The sequence below is a fragment of the Ptychodera flava genome, chromosome 7 (genome assembly GCF_041260155.1).
Source record: "Ptychodera flava strain L36383 chromosome 7, AS_Pfla_20210202, whole genome shotgun sequence".
In the NCBI taxonomy this organism is placed as follows: domain Eukaryota; kingdom Metazoa; phylum Hemichordata; class Enteropneusta; family Ptychoderidae; genus Ptychodera; species Ptychodera flava.
In genome coordinates this window covers 46,226,620-46,253,022 of record NC_091934.1, presented here as the reverse complement: position 1 = coordinate 46,253,022, position 26,403 = coordinate 46,226,620, and the positions used below count along the sequence as shown (strand labels likewise).

At 35.1% G+C, this 26,403-nt stretch overlaps 1 protein-coding gene across 2 annotated transcripts in view; it reads right to left on the bottom strand.

Annotated features, from left to right (window-relative positions):
* LOC139137711 (anoctamin-7-like) overlaps nt 1–26,403 on the bottom strand; it is a 74,532-nt gene that overhangs the window by 32,511 nt on the left and 15,618 nt on the right. The window contains exons 1-2 of one of the 2 annotated variants that reach the window (XM_070705954.1): nt 3,489–3,585; nt 895–988 (exon numbers count right to left, since the gene is read on the bottom strand). In XM_070705954.1, coding sequence (XP_070562055.1) covers nt 895–988; nt 3,489–3,518 — 124 coding nt within the window. In that variant the 5' untranslated portion in view covers nt 3,519–3,585. Of the gene's footprint in view, nt 1–894; nt 989–3,488; nt 3,586–26,403 lie in introns of those variants that run through there. The other variant, XM_070705953.1, reaches the window with a different exon arrangement.

The window sequence follows — 26,403 nt, the reverse complement described above, 5'->3', positions numbered from 1 at the left end:
ATCCAAGCTGTCACAGGAATGACAGGCAATGTTGACTCCTGTCAAATGTGTACATATGAAAAACATGTCAGCTGCCAATTTTGAAAAGATGGCAGAGTTTTATGTTGGCAGTTGCTTTGAACAAACAGTACAGAAAGCACTAATAAAAAGTATGCAGTGAACACAGTCACCTGTTCACTGTACCATATTGTCTACACTCTTAAACTTAAAGTGCTTTGTTGCAACAATTTGTATACAATTCTGGATTCCTGGTGTTATGATCATCAATAATTCATGCTTGTATATTATAACATGTGAGAGGAATTTGTTGACATAGGAATGCTGAGATCACATTGCCATTTGCTGACATCCAGAACTAAAGAACAGGTCATGTTATAAGCATGTACATAGAAGGATACCCTGAGATTTAACGGTATATTTAAGGTAGAATGCACCTCGGGGACAGAAATTCGGGCTTTCAAATTTTATCAATTCTTTTCTTTTCATCTACAACTTGTGGAGATTCATTTTAGAACTCTTGGTGAAAGAAAAGTTTTTACAGTCTTTGTTTTTCAAAAAATCGAAATTTTATTTTTCTTCATAGAGTTTATACAGGGATAGCAGCCATTTTGAATTTTGAATATTGTGAAATCTTAGGTAATTTGTCTCTCTAGTACCAAATTTTGCACGGACAGCCCAGATTTTTTATTCTTGGTTTGGTAAGAGAATGATCGAAAGTTTCATTTAAGAAAGTTTGAGCAAAAGTTTGTCTTTCACATTTGAGGCGCCTTCTCCCTTAAGCTATTATAATTGTAACAGTCACTATCAAAGACAACATTTACTTTAAAATTACTTTTTCCCCAGTCTGTCTCGCATAATATATGTGAAATCAAATTTTAAGAAATGAAAACTTACCAATCCTTCTAACTCCATCTTCAAAGAAAGTTGCTTTATCAGGTCTGTCATTCCTGGAAACTTCTTGTGCTGCATCACTCTCATAGTTGGTGGCCTGTTTTAAAAATTCAAGAGAAAATATTATAAATTTATGATCCGTTTCTATAATCCTGATATTAACTTGAACCTCATCAAATTTTCATGCCTTCAGTCGACTAAGAGGAAACATTTCATTTGCATTAAAAAATGTTTGTGTAATCAACTCATGATTACATCTGTTTCCTTTGAAGCTATGAAAATTTGAAATGATAGAAGAATAATTTTTTTCTGTCTCCTACAAAAGGATGATTGAGATTTCTGTGGCTTTTCAAGTCATTTGAACTAAACCACTCTTTTTAATATTGAGGGATAAAAATCAAGGGTCACCAAGCATGGTTTTGGATAAGGAAACAAATAACCCAGCTTTTACAAATATTTCAAGTTCAAAATGGCCATAATATTGCATATTTTAAATCTACAATATGGTAAAAAAATAAATTTTCAGTTTTCACAAACCCTTAAAAATATGTTTGTTTATATTGTCAATATAAGAACACAGATGAAGATAACAATGCATAGGAGATTGCTGGCATGATGGAAAACAATGTGAAAACAACACACAGAGAAAATAAGCAACAGCATTACTAAATGTCAACTTTTTGTTAAAACCAGAATTTTTTAGAATGATTTAGACTCTTCCCAGGGCCAATGGATGAACTTGCTTTATATTCCTATTCATTATCGCTTGCATTTCCGTTTGTATATCCATACTTAAGGTCAATCTTTTATATTTAAATCACAACCCATCAAGATCATTTATTTCCAAGGCCACTGTGAGGAATGTCCTACTTTAGAGTATTTAAACTACAATTTGATGCAACATATTTGATGAGTTAGCAAGGAATATTTCTGACAGACAGGTCTTCATCCATCAGTCAAAAAAGCTGCCACCCACAGAGATTAAAAACCCAAGGTAATGTTCTATTCAAGTTTGCACAGGTAGAGTTTCCTCTGAAATGTCAAGATAATTTTCTCTTCAATATTGTGAACTATAGCAAACAATAAACGATATTTTCTCTTGAATATTGTGAACCACAGCAAACAGTTAAATTTTCCCTCCATAACTGTGGTCATTTTACCACACATCATTGAGTTGAATGTCCATTTGAAAGAATTACACTTTACATTAACATTTGAGTATACATTCATTATGAAAGGAAAGTGTCATTTCAATTGCTAAATTTGGGTTTCCGTATGATTCATGCTACACTGTACAAGGCTGACATCTGTCACTTCTAGCATTGACACATTAATCTTTGACAACACATGGCTTATTTCATTCCACAAGTCATTTTCCTTCGACATAATTACTGCAATGTGGTTTGACTCAATAAATACGAAAAAAATTGATTTATAAAAACCTCTTACTTAGAAGGTTGCCAGTAGGATATTGTTCCATTTTAATATTATCATCCTATTAATACATATGAACTAAAAGTTATTCACAGCATCAGTTTATGAATAACTATTGTCACCACAAAACAGGATATTATCAACTAATACCAGTATATTAATAGAAATGAGAACTTCTTCCACTGCTTGCTCAAATACATGATAATTAATTTGGAAATTACAATTTATAAAAAAACAGTTATACATTTTAATACAAGAGTAAAAGTAAAAAAATAGCATTTCACAGTCTGAGGTTGATATCAAGTCTACAGTTTAAAGGACTGCCATGGTTGAACTCTAGCTCACTATTTTTATCCTGGCATTTGGGACAAATCTTACTGCCAAATATAAAACACAGGGTACATATATACCAGCAACTAATATAGCTATTCATCTCAATGAATGAACATTACAATCCACTGAAGAATCATGTGTGAAAATTGAAAAGCTGACAATGCAGGACTTCAAGTGATAATTGAGTGAAACAAATGCAATTGTAAGAATCAATTATATAGTACCACACCAAAACTTGTGATCAACTGTAAATATCAAAAAAAAATGCAAACTCCTCAAAATGGAGAATGCAAATCAACATGAATTCACAGCGTTGATGAATACCATGTTTTATGCACTGTAATTAGCTGCACATAGAAATAATTTTAAAGAACTATAACAATTGAGGTACACATTTCTGCAAATCTAATGACATCTACATTTGCACCTATACTAATTATTAAAACTTGTCCAACCTAATATTTTCCTTAAAAATATCATTTTGCCCCCAAAATATTTACATGTCATCTCATTTTTGCATGAATCACTTGTTATCTTAGTTAGAAATATACACGAAGTGCAAAGACTAACTGGTGTCAGTACAGCAACATGTCATCTTATACAACGTACAAAAAACAAGATGGCCGATCTTAAATGTTTGACGACTACTAATGGAATGTTATGTTTTTATTGCTTATGACAAGACAGTGCAAGCAGAGAAGAGAATAATGTTACCCATATCATGTTTCTCTGTCCACATTCAAACAAATGTAGAAGGATGTTTACCAATATTGGAGTCACAATAACCTAGCTATATCTCAAAATAATTACAGATAGAAAGATAGACTTACCACTAATTTGTACATGCCAGAGGCTGCCATAATTTGAAATGAAATATGTTCTATACAAAACTGGACAGGTTACACCGAACAATAATCAATTGTCATGCAAAGCAACCTCAAACATGACAAATGCGACTTTGGTAAATGTTGCGACCTGTTCACCCATAATTCCCTGTAAATTGGTCCACATTCACTATTGATAACAATGGGTTTGGGCAAAACTATGGTGCTTAAAGAATTAAAGTGACTAATTAGCATGATGATACAACTGCTGATTAAACAAAGAACTCAAAAAAAATCAGATTAAGATCTACTGTTATTCATCCTAATTAGTCCCAAATGTCACTACAGGCTACCTTCACTTAAAGGCAGGGGGAGCCTATAAATACCCCCTATCTCCCTGGGGATTCATAATCCAACATGAGTGGCACATGGTAACAACGTCAACGAATGCTCCCGAAAATCTGGATCTTTCAACAACCATGGTGTAAATTAAAGCACTGTTCCAACATATTACGTTTTGTGAATACTTGTGGCATCACCCTGTTGGCGAAATTCTCTCATTTTTTCCATTTTAAGTTGATTTTTATGCCAAAACTGCTTCGATGCTGTGTTCGAAGCGTCCAACGAACAATAGATGAAAGCATTCAAACAGCTGCCAATCACGAGGGGACGCGCAAAGGTGCAAACGATCAAACATTTGTTGTGTACATCGGATCGATTTCGATGTCAACAATGAATAAACGATTCTTACTACTGAACGAAAAAACTTGACCAACGGTTACTGAACACGCGCCTCAATGAATTCAGACACAAACGGACTACTTCATGGTTTCAAGCAGATTGCCTCTCCCTTTTTGTTCGTTGATATGTGTACCTGTAGGCCTATGAATGGGTGATGTTTTTGTTGACCTGCAGTACGATATTTTACGATAGATCGCCTTTGGAAGTGTGTTGTGGCATAGCCCTGCGTACGATGACGTGTATTCCCGGCGTTATACGGCCTCCCACCACAGCTCTGCTGATTACCATGGACAAAACCGGCAACATGCGGATCCAATTTGGACGGAGCACGAAAAACTACTTTCTAACTGTTTTCCGCCGAAATCAACTCGATTCCGATCTACATGTATGCAGCCTACCCAAACCACTCAACCGCTCACAGACTGCGAAAAAAATGCTCTCGTGACATCCAAAACCGTTGTTTGCTCGCGATGCACGGTCAATGGCTCATGCAGTGGACGGGCATTGGATACGTTCATGCCACGATTACATGTATACAGGTGCCCATGAGCTTCATTATTTCCTGTCGGGTCGGGGCGATGAAACTAAATCGTGATTGATTCATCTCTGTCGGATTTGACCAAAAAGAGACACTTGACATAGATTATAGCATCAAATGTTGACCATTCAGACTGAAACATGATAAAAGATCTGAAGATCGCCGTGATCGGTGATGTCGTTCTTCTCTATACGTTTTTCTGAGCTAGTTTTTTACTAAATTGTTCGAGTATTAGCTGACGTTTTTTTTGAAAACTTAATCAACTTTTCTTTCCCAACCAGGGCACAACATTACCTTTTTTACTTTCATGGTAACCTAGGATGAATTAAATCGCAGATTAATAGACTCTTATGTTCTTCCTCGATTGTCTGTGACTGATTTTGCTATCTCCATATCGATATTGCGTTCGCACTCGGGTGTCTTGAAACTTACGTCATTCACTGAAATAGTTTTCGGACAAACTCAAGAAATTCGACAACTACTAACGAATAGTCGGCAAAATTTACAGAGACAAGCAATAATAATTATGGTCATTTTACCGTCTTTTTTACCATTTTTGCCGTCTTTAGATAAGCGGACTCGTTTGACGGAAGCAGTATATAACGATCTGAGTTCCCATATTTTTACCCTACCGTGTGAGTGTAGTATTCGAATGAGTGAGATCATAATCTTACGCTGTTTCCGAGTGGTCTGGAGATTTTTTATAATATACAATAAATTGACCTTATCAAAATTATTGTTTTACATTGCTTGGATATTGATACTTTTTCCATACGTTTTGACTGTTGATTTGAAGTCTTTTGATTCTCCATTGGCAGCAGCACATGTACGGTTACAACCGCCATGTGATGACCAGAGTGTGATTGTCAAGTTGTCGGGAAGTTGTTCAGAAGAAAAATCATTTTGTATTTAGAGGCTTCAGTTCGGGATTTTTCAAGATAAACAAATCATTATACATTTCCTACGTCTTTGAAACGGGGATTACGGTAATGTGATGAATGTGATGAAAATTTTATGAACGTCTTTGCAATGTGTTCCCACGATGAGTGTGAACTGATTCTTTGTTAGTAAAAATCGTCAGAAATGGTCCAGTGACCGTGATAAAATAAACACAGATGCAAAACCATTGCGAGGAAGATAGTAAGAAATTCACATTGCAATATTTGCTGTCGTATTTCTCAGCAGGAATAATCAATTTTACACGTTGTGTATAAGATCAGCAAGCAGGTGTTCGGCGGTCAATTGCTTCTATCATAATGATCTTGATCGCAGCTATTTGGCGAGAAGACAGCGGGTACTTATAATCTCGCAAAATTATTGATATCATGTCTTTGTGTTGAAAATTTTCGATCGGAGGCAGCTCAAATCAACAGCCGTGATATATTCGGAATCGTGTTCTCACTGGACACCGAACTACCTGCTATCAACAGTACGTTATGTACCATCGGCGGTAACACATTGGTCGTAATCTTGTATAATTCTGCCCCGCCGTTTGTACAGTCCAGAAATTTCAAAGCTAGATTTTTTCACCCTGACATATAATACAGCGACCTTGCACACTAATGATCATTCCACTGTTTCTGTTGGGTTTGTTGGTTTTTTAATTTGCTCCGTGGCCCGGTAAGATTTTTTCAATACGAAACAAAGTTTGAAATTTTTTCAAGGTAAATTTAGTATATTCCCAGTTTGTGGCTGGGTAAAGTTTTCTGGAGTGAAAGTTTGAGTTGACGCTGATAGAGTAGACGTCGAGCCCGGCACAGTTGACTGGGACCCGGTCGGTTTGGGGTCGTTTCTGAGAAACCTGCAGCAGAGTTCTGTATGATCACCGTTCGGCATTTGGGTGAGTTTTTGGTCAAAGTAATGCAGTAACAATGTACGCCAGATTTTTTGTGTTGTTTTTGTCACAACTGTCATGTGCGTATACGGACGGTTTTCGATTAAAAACGGTAGTAATATCCAGTGCTCGTAAATGCGAGCAAAATTAATTCAGTGACTGTTTACGCAGCAGTCGTACATACGACTAGGATTTACCACTACGTAACAACTGTAAACACCGCATCAATAGTCCATACGAAAATTTTGTGCTGAATCGAGGGAGATAACAATTGCGGTAGAAAAGGTCAGTCCATCATCCGTCAAAGTTGTTGATCGAAAAATCTTCACTGAGCGCCAACTACATGAGTGGCTGTTATAGTTGTACACGTAGTTCTGTGGGCTTTCCGCTGTCACTTGTATACGAGCTATGTTCAACGTGCGTCAAGCTACGAATATTTTCATGTACGATGTACTGAGTTACAGACATCGGTGAAGTACCAGGTACATTGATTTTGTTCAAAACCACTGCCTGTTTGTTCCTCGTGTTGTTTTTTGTGTCCCTAACGTCGACTGGCTCTATGTGCGTACAAACATAGCAGTCGGGATTAAGATTTCCTCGATAAATAGATTTATTCCGCCTCTGACGCAAAGATACACACTGTTTTACATGTGCCACTCCTAGGCCCTGGGATCGATTTCCATACCTTTAACCCTTTAAATGCCAAAGTCAATTTTTATCTCCGTCATAAAAATACAAGCCTCCTAATTTTTTTTTCAGATCTAGACAATTTTTTTAGATTGTCCCCTAAATTTTGATCAAAAACTATAGCCTGTGAAAAGTAATGCCAATGTGGTCCAAAATTATCAAAAAATTACAGAAGAATTCATGAAAATTGGTAAAATGTCACACTAACAGTTTGATGGGAAAATTTACAGCACTTAAAGGGATTGATAACAAAAACGTTACAGGTAATTCAACTTCTGATGTGATGATCATAATTAAAACATTGTATTGAAAAAACAGTTGCCAAACCAGACACCATGGTAACATGCAAATAGCATATAAATCAACAAATATGACAGTTTTAATTAAGTCAGGGAAAAGAGAGACAATTTCAATATGTGTGCAGACTATAAATGTCACTAGTATAGTAAATAAGAAAGCAGCAATGTTTGATGACATTCCTTTGTAGTATTTCAATTATTCATATTCAATTGCAAACAATTCCCATGTCGCAGAGTTTGGCTTTCACCTCAACTCCCCTGTCCATGAATTCAAACACAGCTGTCATTGTTTGATCAAATATGACAGTATTGACAACTTCCTCTCTACTTGTGTTCATCCAATTGAAATGGGTTGAAATGTTGAAGATGCCACAACCATGACAATTTTTATGCACATTTGCACATTGGCCCAAATGACGCTTTCAACAATTAATAGCTTTATTATAAATTTAACACTTGTATATGACAGCATGATTGACCCATGACCTTTCTAGATTTGTAGATTCATGTTAAATCATTACGTCAGATGTAGGAAAATCAACAATTGATCCCTTTTACAATCAGCTTTCATATGTTTCAATTCATTATGAGTTGTAGATTTTGCCTGTTTAAAAGGGGCTTCAAGCTGATTGTTACACAAGTTAAACAGACAATTTTTTCACTTTGATGGAAACAACCTCTCCCATCCAACTGAATGAAACTTCAACAGGCAACTGCAAAGTGTTGATGATGTCTACTGAGTACATACAATTTGTTATTTTCCTTCACAATTTGAAGGGAAATTTGGGTTACACTTTTATCCTTTATGATGGCTTTGTTGTTTGGTAAACCACAAGCTGAGTGGGAGAATGCACACAAAATTTGCAAAAATCCACTGGTAGAAGTGTAGTACAGATTTTTGTGTAATGAGCATGTGTAAAAAAAAGGGAAAAATGAAGTCATCAAAAATAAGTAACAAAGTTTATTAACTGAACTGAGGTCAAACCCAATCTTCCCTTAGAGAAAACATTTTGCTGTTAGAAGTTATGTGACAATCCGACACAATACCAGTCTACACTCTGTTATTCAACACAGCAACAAGTCAAAATACAAAACACAATTCAATTAAAGCACTATCTGTTCATCTATTCATGACAAAAGTTGCAAAATTCTGATGGGTTAACGTTCAATAAAAGAAATAATCTTCATTATATTTATGGAGCTTCATTTGAATATTACAAACCAGATGTTACATGGGGATATACACAAAGCCGCTTTCTGACCAATGACTACATGAGATTAATTGTTACTGTGTTGTTGTGGTTTTTTGCACAGACTGTGATAACAGTGAATGCATGCATCCACAGGATGTCATAACACCATTAATCAGATGTACGTTCCTTTCAAAACACATTTTCTGTAGATTTTTCACTTAATGTTTAGGCTGTGTGACAGAGTAGCCAAATATCAGCTGTTTCTTTGTGTAAGTGTTGTCAAAAGGCTGAGAACTATACAATACACATATGCAACTACCAGTACTGTCATAATTATTATAAGTAGGTGTATGAATATAAAGACCTGTGATGGTTTTAGTTGAGAGAGCCAATATATTTATGAAATATGATGGTTGTCTGTGACTGGGCAAGAAAATATAGAAAGAGAGTGTAGTTAAAACAACTAAATCATCAGAATTTTTGTTTAAAAGTAATCATTTATTCAACATTTGCAAAAATTGCTTTTGAAGTTTCAAAATATAAATATATTGTCCCTCTCTGGAATGAAATCCTCTGCTTGACAATTTAAACAGTGTAACAAAAGTCACCTATCAAAAAAACCACAAAATCTGCTTTTATTACCTCTATAACTTTATTATTTTATCAACTTATTTATACGTGACGTATCATATTTTGTGACTAGTAGTTTTCTATTGCTTCTTTTAAATGAATTTTATCAACGTTTAGTTTTTGGTTTCACCGACAAAGATTGTACAACTGTGTACCAGGACTATGATTTTAACTTGCTTTACGAATACAGGACATGTATGAACATAATTTATACAACTTTAATTGAAAATAAACACTTTCATTTAAAAAGTTTATTGTTTATAACTTGCTGTAATTACAAATGTCTATGCATGCAGTTGCTGGCACACATGTTGAATAATATTCAACTTGCTGGGTTACTTTGAGTTAGTCTGCAAAGCAGATATCCTAGACTCTCCACAGTCGCTGTGCCTTGTTTTGTGCGCGCCCACGATGGGACTGCATTCGAACGCTACGCGCTGCCAGACACAGCGACTGTCGGTTTTTGAAAGTATATGAATATTCATAAGGGTTGTGACTTCAAAAGAAACACCTATCTAACAGGGCAGAGAGAATATATACTAGTAGCTAGTAAACCTATATACGCGGTATGGTTTTATTTTTCATTTCTAATTTGGCTATGGTACTTGTCATTTTTTATTTGATTAATGGATGTGTGGAGTTCTATAAAGTACCCGGATCAGGCAGAAATCCGACCGGTCGCTTGCAAGAACGTCCAGACCCTGGGATTCGCGTCGCGTCTCTGAAGGGCGCGCGCGTGTTCCAACAGCATGAACAGGGAAGAACGCGAATCGCAGGGTCTCTGCCAGACTACAGATGTCCGTGTGATGAAAATACTTATAAATATATTAAAATAAATAATTGTACTACAGAGATACAATTAAATCAGTACTGCAGAATATAAACTGTGTACAACACAATATCAGCTTGCAAACATAACTCTTGCATCCAAGGTTTGAGTGTAAATTGATCTACATACAGGAAATTAATCTTGAGTGGTATTAAATGGATGATATATAATACACCATGACGCTGAGAATATTTAATTCCACATGATTTGAACATTTATCGAACTTCAAGCTGTTCAGGATTGAGACATTGGAGACTGGCTAGTTTTGCTTTCATAAGTAAAGAAGGCTGCTAAAATTTAAACAAATGTCTTTTGGAAGTTACAATTACAGATTTGAATTCTATTTTTATCCTGTTCAACACAGCTTTAATTGGAAACAGCACAAAATTAACACAACATAATCTATTATTCATAATTGGCATAATCTATTATTCATAATTGTTTATTTTACATCATAAAGGATGGTATAAATGATTTGCATACAGAAGCTGACTTCCCATGATGCATAGCTCACCTCACACTCCCGCACACACTATCAATCAATACCCAGGAATGCAATTACCTGATGGTGAAAATTTCTTATCAGCATTTTCAAAAACTGATTCTGGGGTTGTTGATGAGGTAAAGAATGCTCTACAACTACCTAACGGTTTTGTCATTTGGAATGAGAGCTGTTCATAAGAATTGGATGGAAAATTATATAAAGTCAACATGTGCAGTTGTTGACCAAGACGATACTTTGTGTAAAATAATGTTTATGTTTCATTAATGCTGCCCTTTAGTTACCAAATAAACAATATTGAAGATTAAATTATATTTGCAGTAAATGCTTTTATTGATCTGAGTGCAGATCCACATCAAACTTCGGGAATTTCATCAGATTTGAGAACTGCAGATACACACAATAAGAAAAAACCCAGCTTTCAAAGCATGTCCCATCTATCAACTATAAAACCGTATATGCACCATTGCTGTATGTTTGTTCTGTTGATCAGGTCAGTGCACACTCATGAAAGTGTCCCACCAACTCATTAGAAATAGTACATGTCTAACATCAGAAAGGGTCAAAATCATTGTGAGAGCCAATGTATCAACATTTACAGCCTTATAGTGGGAATATTGCAAGCTTTCTATGTAATGTCAAACATTCAATTTAAAAATCAAATGGCAAAACTATGTCTTTGTATAAAATGCTTATTTGTTTCAAACATTTTGTTTAACTTATGAACATTATCACTAATTTCAAGGTTTAGTTTATTGCACAGTCTGTTCCTGTACTTACAATTTACACCACTTGCACCAAGGCTTTGTGGATTAGTGTGACAGGCAGATTGTATTTCTTCTATAGTGGGCCATTAAGTGCTACTTAATTTAGTCAAGACAGTGTATACAGATTTGACACAATATTAAGGTACTAGTTTGCACATCGAAATTTAAAAATTTAAACTATTCCTCAAATTGTAAATACCAAAACTTTAAACCATTCCCTTTGATATCTAGAATAAAAATCAGTGGTCACCGTGCAAAATTCAGAACAAGAAAGATAGTACCTAATATTTCCCTAACACTTGAAATTCAAGATGGCAGTCTGTCATGTGTTAACTCTATTCGGAAAACAAAAAAATTTTCAACTTTTACAAAAGTAAGCCAGTGAAACTTTAATTTACTCCTTGAGCTTCCAAATAAGCCCCCAAATGTGTTAGTTCAAAAAAGTATTGTGAAAATTTGAGAATCTGCATATCTGTCCCTGAGGGGCATTCTACCTTACAAGGTGCAAAAATACCATACAATCATAGTGGTATAGGAACATACAGACCTACATCAGCAACAGTGATAATTCATATATATTGAGGAATATGTCTCACAGCATGGCAGAATTTAGATTCATATTCAAAAGAGGTATACTTTACAGTCCTAAATGTCCCTCAGTTAATTTTCAATGAGGCCTTCATAACAACATTTTGAGTTGAAATTACCGGACTCTCCATGGCATATCATGGGATGGACTCAATATGCCACTGAATAATTTAGTAGATTTACAATGTGCTTCAGTGGATCATGTAGCTCATTGTCTTGCAGTAAAACCATTACCGATACTTCAAGGTTTTGTATAGTAACAAATGGTAGATGGAATGGTAGCACTAGGAAATTATATGCTGTGTGCCATGTCATAAAACTCATCCATCAAGATGTCACCATCAGGAATTTTACAAGGCATTGGGGGTCATGATAAGAATCAGTCAATACAGGAATGCATTGCCTCTCAGGGGAATATGGCAGTGGATAGAGCTTTACTGTACCAGTAGGGTCATGATAACAATCAGTCAATACCAGAAAGTATTCCTTCCTCTGGGAACACAGAAGACATAGCTTGTATTACATCTACCTGTGCTAGCAGACATTCTAACGAGATCACGAATACTTGAAAAGCTGATCTCCACAACATATTATGGAAATGAAAATTATTAGACATGACAAAAACATTGCTGAGGATGAATATAATGGAAATATTTGAAAACTCATCAAATCTTGATAATTTCATATTCAGTAACACAAAATTCCATAAATCATTGTTTTGTGAGGTTTTCTTAAAAAACGGAGCAAGTGGTCCATGCTGCCATCCCATTACAACTGATGTCAGTTTGGTTTTAATATAACAAACTTGAAAGCTTTCTATACAAGTTTCAGAAAAAAAAGGTGTTTTGAGCAAAACTGAGAAATTAGCCTACCATGTATATGAATACAAATGTTGTCATCATTGACTAAATCAGTATTGAGAAATGCTTAGATATCTGCACAAATACGAAAGCTATCTGATATGGATATATGTAGGCAAGTTGTTTCCACCAAAAATGGAAAAAATGTCCATAAAAATGTACATCATACACATAGAATTATGAAAATGTCACCCTCATTCAACATAATTTGAATTGAGTTCATCCCTTCAAAGTTAAAAACTAAATATGGTAGTTATCAGACAAATGCTTTTGAAGAGCAAATTGGTTTGACTAACAATATGAAAATCAGCTCGAGCCATTTCTGCATATGTCATCATTATTTTAACATATTTTAAAATGTTCCAAATATCAAACATATTCGACATGCAGTGTTGAGTTTTAGATTTTAAACCTTACTTCATTTGAAAATTTTTTGAACAGATATAATCATCGGAACAACATCACATCCAGCCTGCATTATGTATCTTGACAAAAAACATTGAATTGACCCATGAGTTTTGCAGTGAACAGATTCATGCACATGTCGGTTAAAAGATGATGTACATGATGTACTCATACATCATACTGCAATGTATCAACAGAGAAAACAGGGAGCAAAATATTCAATTCTAATATCATTATTATATTGGACCTCACTTTCCATATGCATACTAATTATTCAAAGTTAATGCACTGAAATTATATAAATTCACTTTAGGAGGCAAAATTCCTGGTGAGATTACAAACAGAAAGCATTTGTGTTTCTTAATAAATACAGGCCAGCCAATTGTGTATTCATTATTATATACCAAGTCCAATGAGCATATTCCAATTCCATAAAACAGTACCAAATACTGTTACATCAACTAAATTTTTCCTGAACAAAAACAACATAGTCACATGACATGAAGAACTTTTGGGAGCAAGAACCAGCAACAAGCAGCATTTATTTCATCATACAATAAAAACTATCGGTAGATGACAAAAACAGTGATATTTTGAAGAGACAATTCACTGAATGACACCAAGATCAAAGGCAATCGGTGTGCAATCAATACTGACCGAATCAAAATTCAAAATGAACATGGATGTTGAGATTGAATAAATAACTTGCATTTACTGTTGGTAACGCCTTATGCTGACAGATCATTCCGTCATGTTTCATTATCCATTGTAAAATATTTGAAGCAAACTAAACACATATGAAAACTATTTGAAAGTAAATTTATTTTGAAGAAGATCAATTTATCATCCATGTAAGACCTGGCTATACACCCTGTTAATAAATATTTAAATAAAATTTCAGTGACTGACCAAAGTTGGTTTAGATCGTATGGGCAGTATAAAACAAAGAATGAGTATGTATGCTGCATAAACCAGACAGATATTCATGAATCTTTATTAGTGCATTGAAAAGGGAATTCACTACACTGATTATGTCACAGAAAATATTACGACATGAAAATGTATTGTCTTATATTAAGTAAAAGACTTCAAAAACTAGTTTTCTGTTGATAACAAGCAATGATATTAATTCAATGGCTAGATGACTTGCTATGAACTGTTTACATTTTCTTTGATTGTTCTCCAATAAATCAAGATAAGACTTCAATTCTACCTTTGTGTTGACAAAAATGGATCACTGAAATTTCAGTAAAAGCTAAATGGAAATATGTTGGATTCCATGGAGTAAATTTATCACCAGCAATCATGACAGACCATGTAGTCATTAGCATTGTGCAATATCATGATTAATGTTCTGGACATATTGGTAAGAAATGCCATACAGTTATTTTGGAAAAGCACTGGATAACTACATAATCTTGATGTTTGTGATTGTGAGGCAAGGGAAAGCCAGATGAGAATTAAGCTGTTGTTCAGGAATACCTGTATGGACATGTGCAGTACTGGTATGTGGAGTGCTTGTACAGCGTCAAGTCTGACATCTGAACATGTAAATATAGAAACTTTTATATTCTCAAAGATAACGTTATATTTTCGCCACAGTTGATTCATGGTGAAAGTTTACTAATGAAACTAATTATGCACTAATATGAAACTGCAAACTGTCTTTTCCCATGTGTTGCAAAATGCAATACAACTTAATGCATTCGAGAGATAAACACAAAAATTAAAATGTTTAACACATATGCAAATTGAGAATTACTTGACAGGAACCTGCAATATGCAAATGAGTGATATCACTGTTGCTAAAATACTAGATGGCCTTGAAAAGTTTCACATATTTATATTATTAATATATGAAATAGGATTCATCAGATCTGATCAGGTCATTTTGAAAATACCTGACTATGCATAATTATGCAAATTAGCAATAACTATGTACGGCTCATCAACAAAAAACTAATCACATCTTGCAACTCTCAAACAGAAATATACATCTCATTTGATTCTGATGGGATGAGTTGTTGTTGAGAATCTGCACCAATCGAATGACAGTTCAGACATACACAGACACTTGGTACAACAATTCTTCATGTGTCTGAACATGAGAACATGTGAGTTAAAAATTCTAAATCCACAAACCATCTGTTGGTTGCAAAGATACATGATTGTACCATTTTCTTTCATATGCAAATTAGTAATTTTAACATCATGCTAAAGTACTTACATAATACACATCATAATACAACTAGCTTTTCTTTTGCATCATGACGGGATGCTTGCATCTAAAAAACAGTGCACTTTTTTGGGCTCTTTCTGCACTGATAATATGCAATCTAAAGTAGTTATATCAGATATAATCAGACATTACATAACGCTCAGTCAACAACTTCAATACCAATAGTTCGGCCGGTACTACTTTATGCCAAGGTATTGTACAGTGAAGCGGCACAAACTCGGTCTCGTGTAAACCTTGACAACAGTATTATCATTTCAGGACATCTGAATTTGTTCCTACTTTTATTAATTTGAACTAACATATGGCTTGTAGTATATTTATAGGTCCTATTCTGTGAAAATTAGGGTACAATGTTCAAAGAAGTTCAAGGCGAACGATTATCTGTATGAGTGAAGTGTGTAAGGCAGAGATGTCTTCCCTGTACACCCACTTAATCGCTATCTCTAATCACATATTGTAAACAGCTTACGAGATGGCAAATAACTTTAATTAGGAGCTCCATACCCCTTGAAACCCCTATTTCAAGGGGTGAATGTGCATTGAATGTGCATTGTTTTTTAGATGGAAACGTCCCCTGATGTCAATATTACCCATTTCAACTCAAGTTCCAAATATTATAGATTTCTAGTGATCTAATAATTATCTATCAATGAGTTAATGAGCAGCATTATGCCCAATCACTTCTATGACCCCTTGCCCATACACACATCTACACAACTATTAACAACACATCATAAAAAGGGGGGACAAAGCTGCTAAACATTACAGCTTATTTCCACCAATTTTGTTGATTTTTGGTAGGATATGTTTGTCTTTAATAAACTCAGTTTAAATGCAGAAAATGCAGCGAGTAAAACATGACTTCAACCCCAGACAGTTTACTAAATGCAAGTTAATTGAAAACTAGGCATAATGTTCTCAACAATATAAGTCTGGTAATTATGAGCTGAAACCCCCTGAGAAATAATTGAGATAATTAATAACACCGTTGTTGAACTGAAATGAAATGGTCTATTGGTTGATGATATTAGGTTTATTCACATTATGTACAGATTTCACAATAAGTAAGTTTAAACTTCATCAAGGTGTAGTATTTAGGATGACGATTTTCAAAGTCATATAAAAGGGCAACTCTGCTTGCAGAAACACCCTTTTTAGATGAATGTGTATGCTGTCATGATTTGTGGCGCCTTTGGGGAGTATCATTCTTCTACATGGGATTTTGTCAATGTTACTCACATATGCATCTCAAATTGAACTGTCTTCAGACATACTGCAGGATAGTGATCAGAAACTCATGAGAGCTAAACTGTGTGCATAGAATACAGAATGACCAGGCAACCACGAGGCAAATCATACGTAAGTGAATCATGACTTGGCATGATGTACATGTACTTCAACTCATCAAATCCATCTACAAACACATGGGAAACCATCAAAATTCTTCAAGAAGATGACCACCTCTATTTTGTTAAACCAACATACATCTACTGTTACCTGACAATATATATAATTATATATATTTATATATATTCATATGTGTATTATGATAGGTATAGTTTGCCACAAATTATTCTTGTCATTATATTCACAGCAAGGCGCTAACGTCTTGTGTTGTGTTGTCTTTTTAAGGCCTGAGTCTGTGATTGCTTCTATCATCTACACCATATTATGAAATTTGATCCATTTAAACACTCATGAAAATGCAATTGCACTGTATGCAGATATGAAAAGTTTTACACGTATTATTCTTTAGATGAAAGTAACAGAAATGTTCAACATCATACATGCATTACAGTACATTGCATATTTGTAATATCAAAATTTGATTTTTGATTCTCATATGATGTACTCTGAGCTATCAAGAAATGTGTATATATTACCAAAATTTCATGTTTTTCTTTGGATTTGCTATATCATTTCCCAACTAAATAGTAGCATTCACACATTTTCTTGACATTCAAACTTTGGCAGTACCCTGCATTTGTTTTAGCTTGGTGTATGGTGATGTTATCTTAAGATCTAGATTTAATTTCACACACCTTGTATTCTCATGGATGAGACAATGCTAATCAGCAGTCATTGAAAATTAATCTGAACTTCTCAAGATGTCTTAAGATGGTACTATCGGAACAGTATTATCTGAATCCATATCACATTATCAGTATACCAGAATGCATAATTACATGTAAAAGCTTGTCATTAGCTAAAATAAGTTGGCAGTAGGTGTTAATTACTAAATAATTAGCAGAAAGTAAAGGTATAGAGCAGTGTACTGGTACAGTTATTTACAACTTAAACCCTTGTTTCTCAGTCTATGCCAATAAATTCAAATGTTTACTGATGTATAAGACCAAGGTTCACTTAAAGCTTTCATCATGATTACTCTAGAGAATGGCTTAATATCTCTACATACAAATGTTTTCTAATGGTGACACAATAAGCTAGTGAAGAGTGCAAGTATCTCCATTACAAATGATATCAAATACCAAGATAAGATTAGTCTTTAGAATGTGCATTGCATTGGCACACAAAGCATGAGGAAATACATGTTTTATCCATTTCTAAACTTTGTTTGGCTGCAGTTTTTTGTTTGTTTGTTTTTTTTTCATGTAAATCTGAATAAAATCATTAAAAGTAGATGATAGGTATTGGCCAGCTGGTGGGTAAAGATTGTTGGATATTTAAAATGTACAATGTCATGTCATTGTTCTTAGTCTGTGCCATCTATACCAGAAATAGTTGTGAGTAATTCCCTAATGATTAGATAACATTTTTTTTTGCTTGTGATCCATTAAAAAACCTCCACTTGGACATAATTATCGACAAAAAAGGAAAAACAAAGGGACTCTCTCTCATCTAAATTGGATTGTGTAGCAAAACAAATTTGTAGGCATATGGTGCCACCGTATCTTATCCGCCAGAAAGTTTGAAAAAATTTGTTCCAGCAGGTTGGAACAATGAAATAATGACACTGAGATGCAGCTGTATGTTCAGATGGGGAAACCAATGTACCTGTCTGCTTCTATTCCTTCAGAGACCGATGATAATATCATACATTGACACTCAGAGAAACAAATGATTCATTACTTTCCTGGTGATGACTAGAATTTTGAATTGCATTTGAACATGTATATACTACATGCATAGAAACCTAATGAAGTGAATTTGAAATACCATCATTATTCACACATATATATGCAGGTTTTGTAATAAAACAATTTATGTATCATTGTTTTAAATGAGGAGTTCAGAAGTCTGTATTCTCTGACAAAGCTGATTTCAGGATGCAAGTCAGTCTTTGTAGATTAACATAATTCTCACAAAATCCTGATTGTTAACACTACTTGCATACAAATTTCATTGTGTTCATGCCAGTAGCACTTGACATAATATAAAACATGAATAGCAACAAAATTTACATACAAATGATATTTTTTAGATTTCATAGTAAATTTTTGGCATTCAAAACATTCATAACAGTGCATGTTTTGAACTATAACTTGATCAAGCACTAAGTTCTACCCTGCTTGATGTTTCACAAGTGATATTGTATCAATTGAACAGCTGAACAACTGGAACCCTACATTAAATAGTCTCATCTACACAGCTATTTTGTATTCAGTCACAAAATTTCAAGTTTCAAGTGACAGCCCTGAGTTCCTAATTACCTGAGACCTGTCTCAAACAAAGGATAACAAATCATCGAAAGATGACACAGTCCCCGCTGTTTACATTGTAATATCGAAACTAGTCTTTCGTCGACTTTGCCGAGAAAATGTCTATCGAATGGCTTTGTGATCAATCAAGCTTTATCAATACCAACACTATCATAAACGGGCCATTGTTTACTTTGACAAATCTCAATAACATTCAACATCTAAGAATTCCTAGGGTTTCTGCGAGCCCTCGAGGCAAATATCTCCCTTGCTCTGCCGTACGGGAAATCGGAAACACACGGCCCTTCCATTGAGAGCAACATCAAATTATCTACATTGCCGTCGGAAATCTACTACGGGCTCCTGTTTTAGCAGCTGAAGCCCTTTCGCATGCAACCAAGGATACAGGAATTACTACTGCAATACATGTCAATTGTCGAACTGCAGGAAACCTTTCCGCATATTCTTGAATTAGCAAAGTTCGTACGACATGACTCCGAGTTCTCAGCGTAAACTTCGCTTGTCTGAAGTCGTTTCTAAACGCGTTGCCGTGAGTGCTCACGGTTTACGTCACAGGCTCTAGAGTCAATGCAGGCGAACCGCTAGCCGCTTGATTTTTATGTATCAGTGGCGGCTAGCGGTTCGCCTGCATTGACTCTAGAGCCTGTATTACGTTGTCTGATCCAAGATGATCGATGAAGTTTCAAGTGCCTCGATACCGTAGTCACGGAGTTCATTGTCAATCTCTGGGTATTTACTTGCATTTATGACTTTGTCAAGATACAATAGGATATTAGTACATCTAGTACAGTTGGCAGGAAATCGCTCCTCCGTTCGCTGTATCAAATGTTCGGCGCGATGAAGCGTCGACGCGAGTTTGCACAGGCAAAGCGGATGACGCAGCTCTCATTAGCATATGTCAGGTCGTGTGGTTGGCTTCGATTTCTTCTCTGAACTCGCGTTCATGATTCCTTTACATCTAACACTGTCCGTAATTCTGCGATGGTCGACTGTATCATTGGTTGTATTATCGAAAGGTTGCGTTCATGATTCCTTTACATCTAACACTGTCCGTAATTCTGCGATGGTCGACTGTATCATTGGTTGTATTATCGAAAGGTTTGCATCCTGACTATGAAAGACAAAATTACATTGGTCAATGATCGGCATCATCAACATGCATGTCATGGCTATACGAACGAATATGTTTGCTTCAGCAAGCCGTCTGCAACGTTGTTATTTGCGGCATTCATCACCAACTCCAAAACAGCGCGGGCCTTCGCACCGTTACGCTCCACCAAGGGATAGCCATCGGGCAGAGCATGGCTCCTTCAGACTTTGAAAGTTGACGTTCTTTCTCGAGTATTTTATTTCGATCCCGTACTAGCCGTTCTTTCAACTTCCGAGTAGCGAAAAAAGTTGAATATTAATGACGGTTTTTCGGTACTGCATTACTTTGCGGACGGCATCATTCGTGGCCAATGCAGTCGACGTCCAACGCCATGCACTCACCCATCACACGTTAACGCGTCCAAAATCACTCTGTTAGCAAAGTTGCACATGAAAATACACCTATCTTTTCATCTGTCATGAATACGTAGAGTAAAATGTCCTTTACGCTCAAGACAAACAGAATCATTTGAGCATCTATGTGCGTTGGGCACAATCAATAGTAGGGCGACATAAAGCTGATCAGCTGTGAGGCATGTGATCACCAGCGATTCAAATCGTCTGACCATACCATTATTTTACGGGAGCCCGCATAAACAACCGTAGTGCTTGTCAACGATGACGTTTAAAACTGACGAGATGACATTTTTTGCAAATTACTAAAGCTTTCTGTGGCTCTCGTTCATCACGACAGACAACGCTTGACGCCTAAAACTCCTAAAACTGACCAACCGAAACCGTCACCAGTCCTGCGAAATACCTTTTGGAATCGACTACAACCTTTGCTAGCGTCTCCCCCATAAATAATCGTACAGTCCGGTGATTTACGTCATCAGTGTATTTACATGATCCAAACATTGGCTTCAGATTCGGATTCAGAGAAAAAAGTCTGAATAAAAGACATCAAGAGTAATTTTGGTGACTAAATTGAATTATTTGAGATAATAAGGACTGTGCATCAAGAGACCATATGGTACTACATTTATGCCCAGTTACAAAACGATCGCTTCACAGATGCCACAGAAATCGTTGATGACAGGTGCACGGACGGAAGGACGCCGGGACGGACATGACCTAACCCATTAAGTCCCCGCTTGCGGGGACTTAACAAAATCAAATTCTACTGTGTGCATCATTCCTGATGACTGGGCTTGACAATTCCTATCGCCCCGACGCCCGGGACAAGTGAAATTTACGTTCGGGCAAGTCAAAAATAAAATCTGGTCGCCCGCCGGACAAGTTGTTTATACAACTTCTGGCGCAATGCTATTTATGCTCGTTGAATGAATGACTTCATGAGGAATGAAACTTCGATAAACACCTTTAAAAACATCAAGTTCATCAAATATATCAAACACATAGTCATATTTTACAGTAAATAATAAGCTGATGCATCCTGTGAATAGAGAACCCTTGGGAGACAGAATGGATTAATTTTGATTTGCAAACACAGAATAGACAATGCATGAAAGAAATAAATTGTTGTTTCTTCAGGGATATTATCCTATTGTATAGTCACATATACCTGAACAGAAACTTTTCAAAAACAAAATATGTCCTCAATATAATATTACAAAAAATGATTCAGTATTTAGTATATGCCAGATGAATTTAAGTAGGGGCCTCAGTTGCAGACATGACTAATGAACAATGTTTGTACCAACTTTCTGCATTCCCAAAGGACTGCTGATCTTCATCAGATGTTAGTTTTTTGTTAACTTTCATGAATAGATAAACACCTGCACCATTTGGCAGCACTGTCTGAAGAATATATAATGATTGAATTTCCTGTATTATAAAAAACTTAGTCACTCTTGGAAAATAAATTGTATCAATGCTTTAGTAACAACCCTGTTATTGTATTGTATTATTGTTATTGTCTTTTCTGGAGGTCACTGTTCAGCCATATTTGATCAAATCACAGCACAAATTACCATCAATTCCATCATTGCTTCCTGCTGGTGTCAGACTTGAAACATCGTGTAACCTCCATCAATGTTATCACTTTCCTCTTATTACAATATTATGTACTGAATTACTGATAACTTTCTACATTTTCAATTATTTTCTTAGTATACTGAAATAGTACAAATGCAGATTAAATCTCAATGACAATGAAACAATGCCATCACAACCACAAATGTGGTGAACTAATCTACAGGCTATACAAACTGGTCAGCAGCTCTTGAGAATTAATTCATTAAAACTGCAAATGTTGAAAAAATTACTTGGTTGTCAAACATCAACAATGCTATTCATTCAGGTATAAGATTTTGTATTTGAATTTACAGACAATACTATTATGCTTTCAGTTTTCTGGGCAGGAGCAGTTTTTTCTGATTTTTAAATTATTGACATTTTCTTTCCATCTATTATTTCTCAAAATCTTCATGAAGCTCTTTCAATCAAGTGAAAAATGATAAAATCCAGAAAAATTTAAAAATTAATATCAAATGTATCTTGCATAAAGGAATATATTGTAAATTGTAAATTTATCATATTGACATTTTTGAATATTGATGATGATGATGATGAAGGTAAAATTTGATGACATAATAGTTTGTTATTTGTTTTGTTATTTCTATACTGCAGCTGACAGTATTTCATGTAGGCCACACTGAAGATGCTGTCACTTTTCAATGTCAACTCACCTTGATTTCATTCTATAATTTGAAAGGAAACCCAAAATCAGTTCAGTTTTTGTCCATGATGTCATTAAACATACTGCTCATCAAAGCTTTGTTTTCATTAACATATTGAGATTGGCTGAGACTGTATAGTGTATGGAACCTATTTGATGTTAACAAATTATGTCATAAACCTGTGAGACTACAAATTTTTATGAAACAAACGTTTTCACAGGACTATGGAAAACGTGAAACCTGTTGGGCTTCACTGTTAATATCACCATCTAAGTAGGTTATCTCTCCAGGTCAAAATGCAATTGGAAAATACAGATCCAAGGCAGAAGTTTGAATGAGAATCATGCATCCAAAGAAACCTAGTGTTTTCTCTCCTTTTTTTTCCTGGAAAGACAGTTGATAGATATCATATTTCTAAGAATTTTGTAAGACTGATACAATCTTGTTTTGATCTGCTCAGGTTTCTATAATGGAGAAAGCTTATTTGTTCAGTGAGTCCAAGGATTTGGGAATTAATGTGAAACTGGAGTGACATGGTGGCAGAATCTAGGGTGCCCCTTTGTATTTGAACAGGATCAGTACATATGTATAGCCTGCAGGTATAGCGACTACACACAACTGATGCACAGATCAACTGCCCACACATCTCAAGCTTAAAAAGAACTTCTGTGTAGCTTGCAAAGTCATTATTTTTCTACAGTTTGTGGATAATATTTATTTTCTGTGGTTGATTTTTCTGCTTAGATACTGAATCAAGCAGTCATTATGTCTGTTACACTTTTAGAGATAAAAACCTACAGATGGTTGATAATATTTGATCCTCCCATACAAAATAAATCAAAGCTCTCTTTTCATGTCTGATGTTGCCCACCTGAATGAAACTATTTTAAATTCAAAATAATGTAAAATTAATTGGGCGGTAAAGTATATTTCTATTGCAGTTACAGTTGCTATCATAATCTTAGTTAATGTGTATTCTGAGACAGAAATCCATGAGATGGCAGAATATGTAATCAATAATATTATTTTTTTTCATTCAAGGTATTTTGTTCTCAAACTTTACTGCCAATAAGCAGTGTCTAATGATAAGGTTTAAAAATTCAATTGGTATGTGTGCATTGCTATTGTGACGATTGCTATAAATTACAGATTGGAATCCCCATTCATGTTGGACTTTGAACACACTCTAAATTTTGTCAACATGAGAATTGACACTTGAATCACCTTGATAAGGCATGTTTGTAACAATGATTCACATGGAAATGTCATTTGGATATTGGAAGTCTCGGCTGTTTATTTTAGTTGTTGCATTAAATGCCTGCATAGGTACCATTCTTGCAAACAGTGACTTGGGGTCTAAAAAATCAAAATCGTAACCTTTAAATTCTTGTTTGTTTGGCATTTATGCTAAACTTGTCATCAAGTCCATTCTAATACAAGTAGTTTAGTATCTCTGCACCTTCACAGTTGAACTTGCAATTCTGAGATACAATACAACCTTTCATTGCCATGGTTTCACGTTCAGCCAAATTAATGGTTATCAATGGTGATTGTGGAGCTATTTACAATGGACTGGGATGAACAGCTTCATTAAAGTATATTTAATTTACTGTCACTTCTACTCATCTCAATGAAACTGTCAACTCCAGCCATTTTAATTTGTACCGGTAAAAGTGAAATCAACGTTGAAACTCAATTGAGAAGTAATTTAAATGAAACTTGTCTATGCATTTTTGTTTGTTTCGCACATAGCATGTGATAAACTCTGGACAACACGGCACCGTCACTGAAACTTAAAAATAATTATATCAGCAGTTACATGTACACATACCTCAGAAGACTTCTTGGTTTGTATTTTAGTAGAAAGCAAAGGTTTTGATTATTATACCATATACGTAAATATCCAAAATAAGTCCAAGAACTCAATAAGAATCATCCTTAGTAAATATTACGATTACATCACCCTGTTTACCCCATATTTCCTGTAAACAGGTAAAAAATTACGATTGATAGCAATTGGTTTGGGTCAAACCATAATTGTGGTAAAGGGGTGAATTTTTACCACCTATCCTAACTTGTACTTGGAACTTTCAGTAAACGCTGAAGAAATGCAGGATGAACTCACTCTATTCAAAATTCTTGACATCATTGGTAATTTTATTCAAACGTTCACAGTATATCTCTCATTGGTGACTTTCATCCATCCTGTATGCAATGTTTTCAAATATTTGTCTTATTTGTTCACACATGTCTTGCACATTGACTTTAAACCGATAACTTTGGATGAGAATAACTGTCACTTTCATGAACATCCTTGTTAACTTCCAGAAGAGTCTATCCATGACATCATTGCAAATGCATTATTGACTACACTCACACTGCATGACATTTAATTCATCGGAGAATTCAAATGGTACCAGTAACTTTAACTCCAGTTGTCAATTTGCAGACAAACTACTTTTTTGGACAGGAAATACAAAAATTATGTCATGAGGCAAAATCAAATATTTAGTTGGAAAACATTTCATATTTTCATACTCCAGACAAAATATTTCAGATTATCTTTCATGGCTTGTTAAACATGGTTTGGTTATGTATATTTGGTGAAACAGGTCCTTTGTCGGTTTTATTGAAGTATAAGATTCCTAACATCTGTCACCAAACTAAAGGTCACCCGTCGTATACATGTAGTTATACATCAAATGACACCATTTCTCATGTAATTTGTTACAAATGCAGCTAAACCACAGTAAAATCTTAGCGATCTGATGGCTGCTTGAACAGAAAACTGCTGGCTTGGCAAAAGTAGCTGCCAATATCTTATAATTCCTAGAATTAAATATGAGTATCTTGACTATTACCCAGTTGGAAACATTCAAGTGGTTAGTTCCCAATTCCAATCAGTAAATGAGTAACCCTGTTCAATATAGAAAACGGTTAACAGTGATCTTGCATAGTTTTCATAACAGTTTTAGGCAGGTTTAGTCCTCAACACTACTTTTAAATTAATATCTATGTTTGTCAAGTTTGCTAAACATGATCTACAGTATACCATTATTATCAACTGAATCAAGAACTTGGAGCTTCAATTGGCAAATCACAAAATACGGAATCAGAAAATGGTCAAACAAGATCACTGACTTGTTAGTTATGATTAGTTAACTAACAAGTGAACTATGACCTTGAAACTGAGCCAGCACAATATGTGTATGTTTTGCCCTATTTATAACTCATTTAACATTACACCATATCGATGCAAACCACAGAGTTTATATCTAAATTATATTGATGTTAAGGGATATCAAATGTACAAGGTCATTTAGCTCACACAGAGGTTT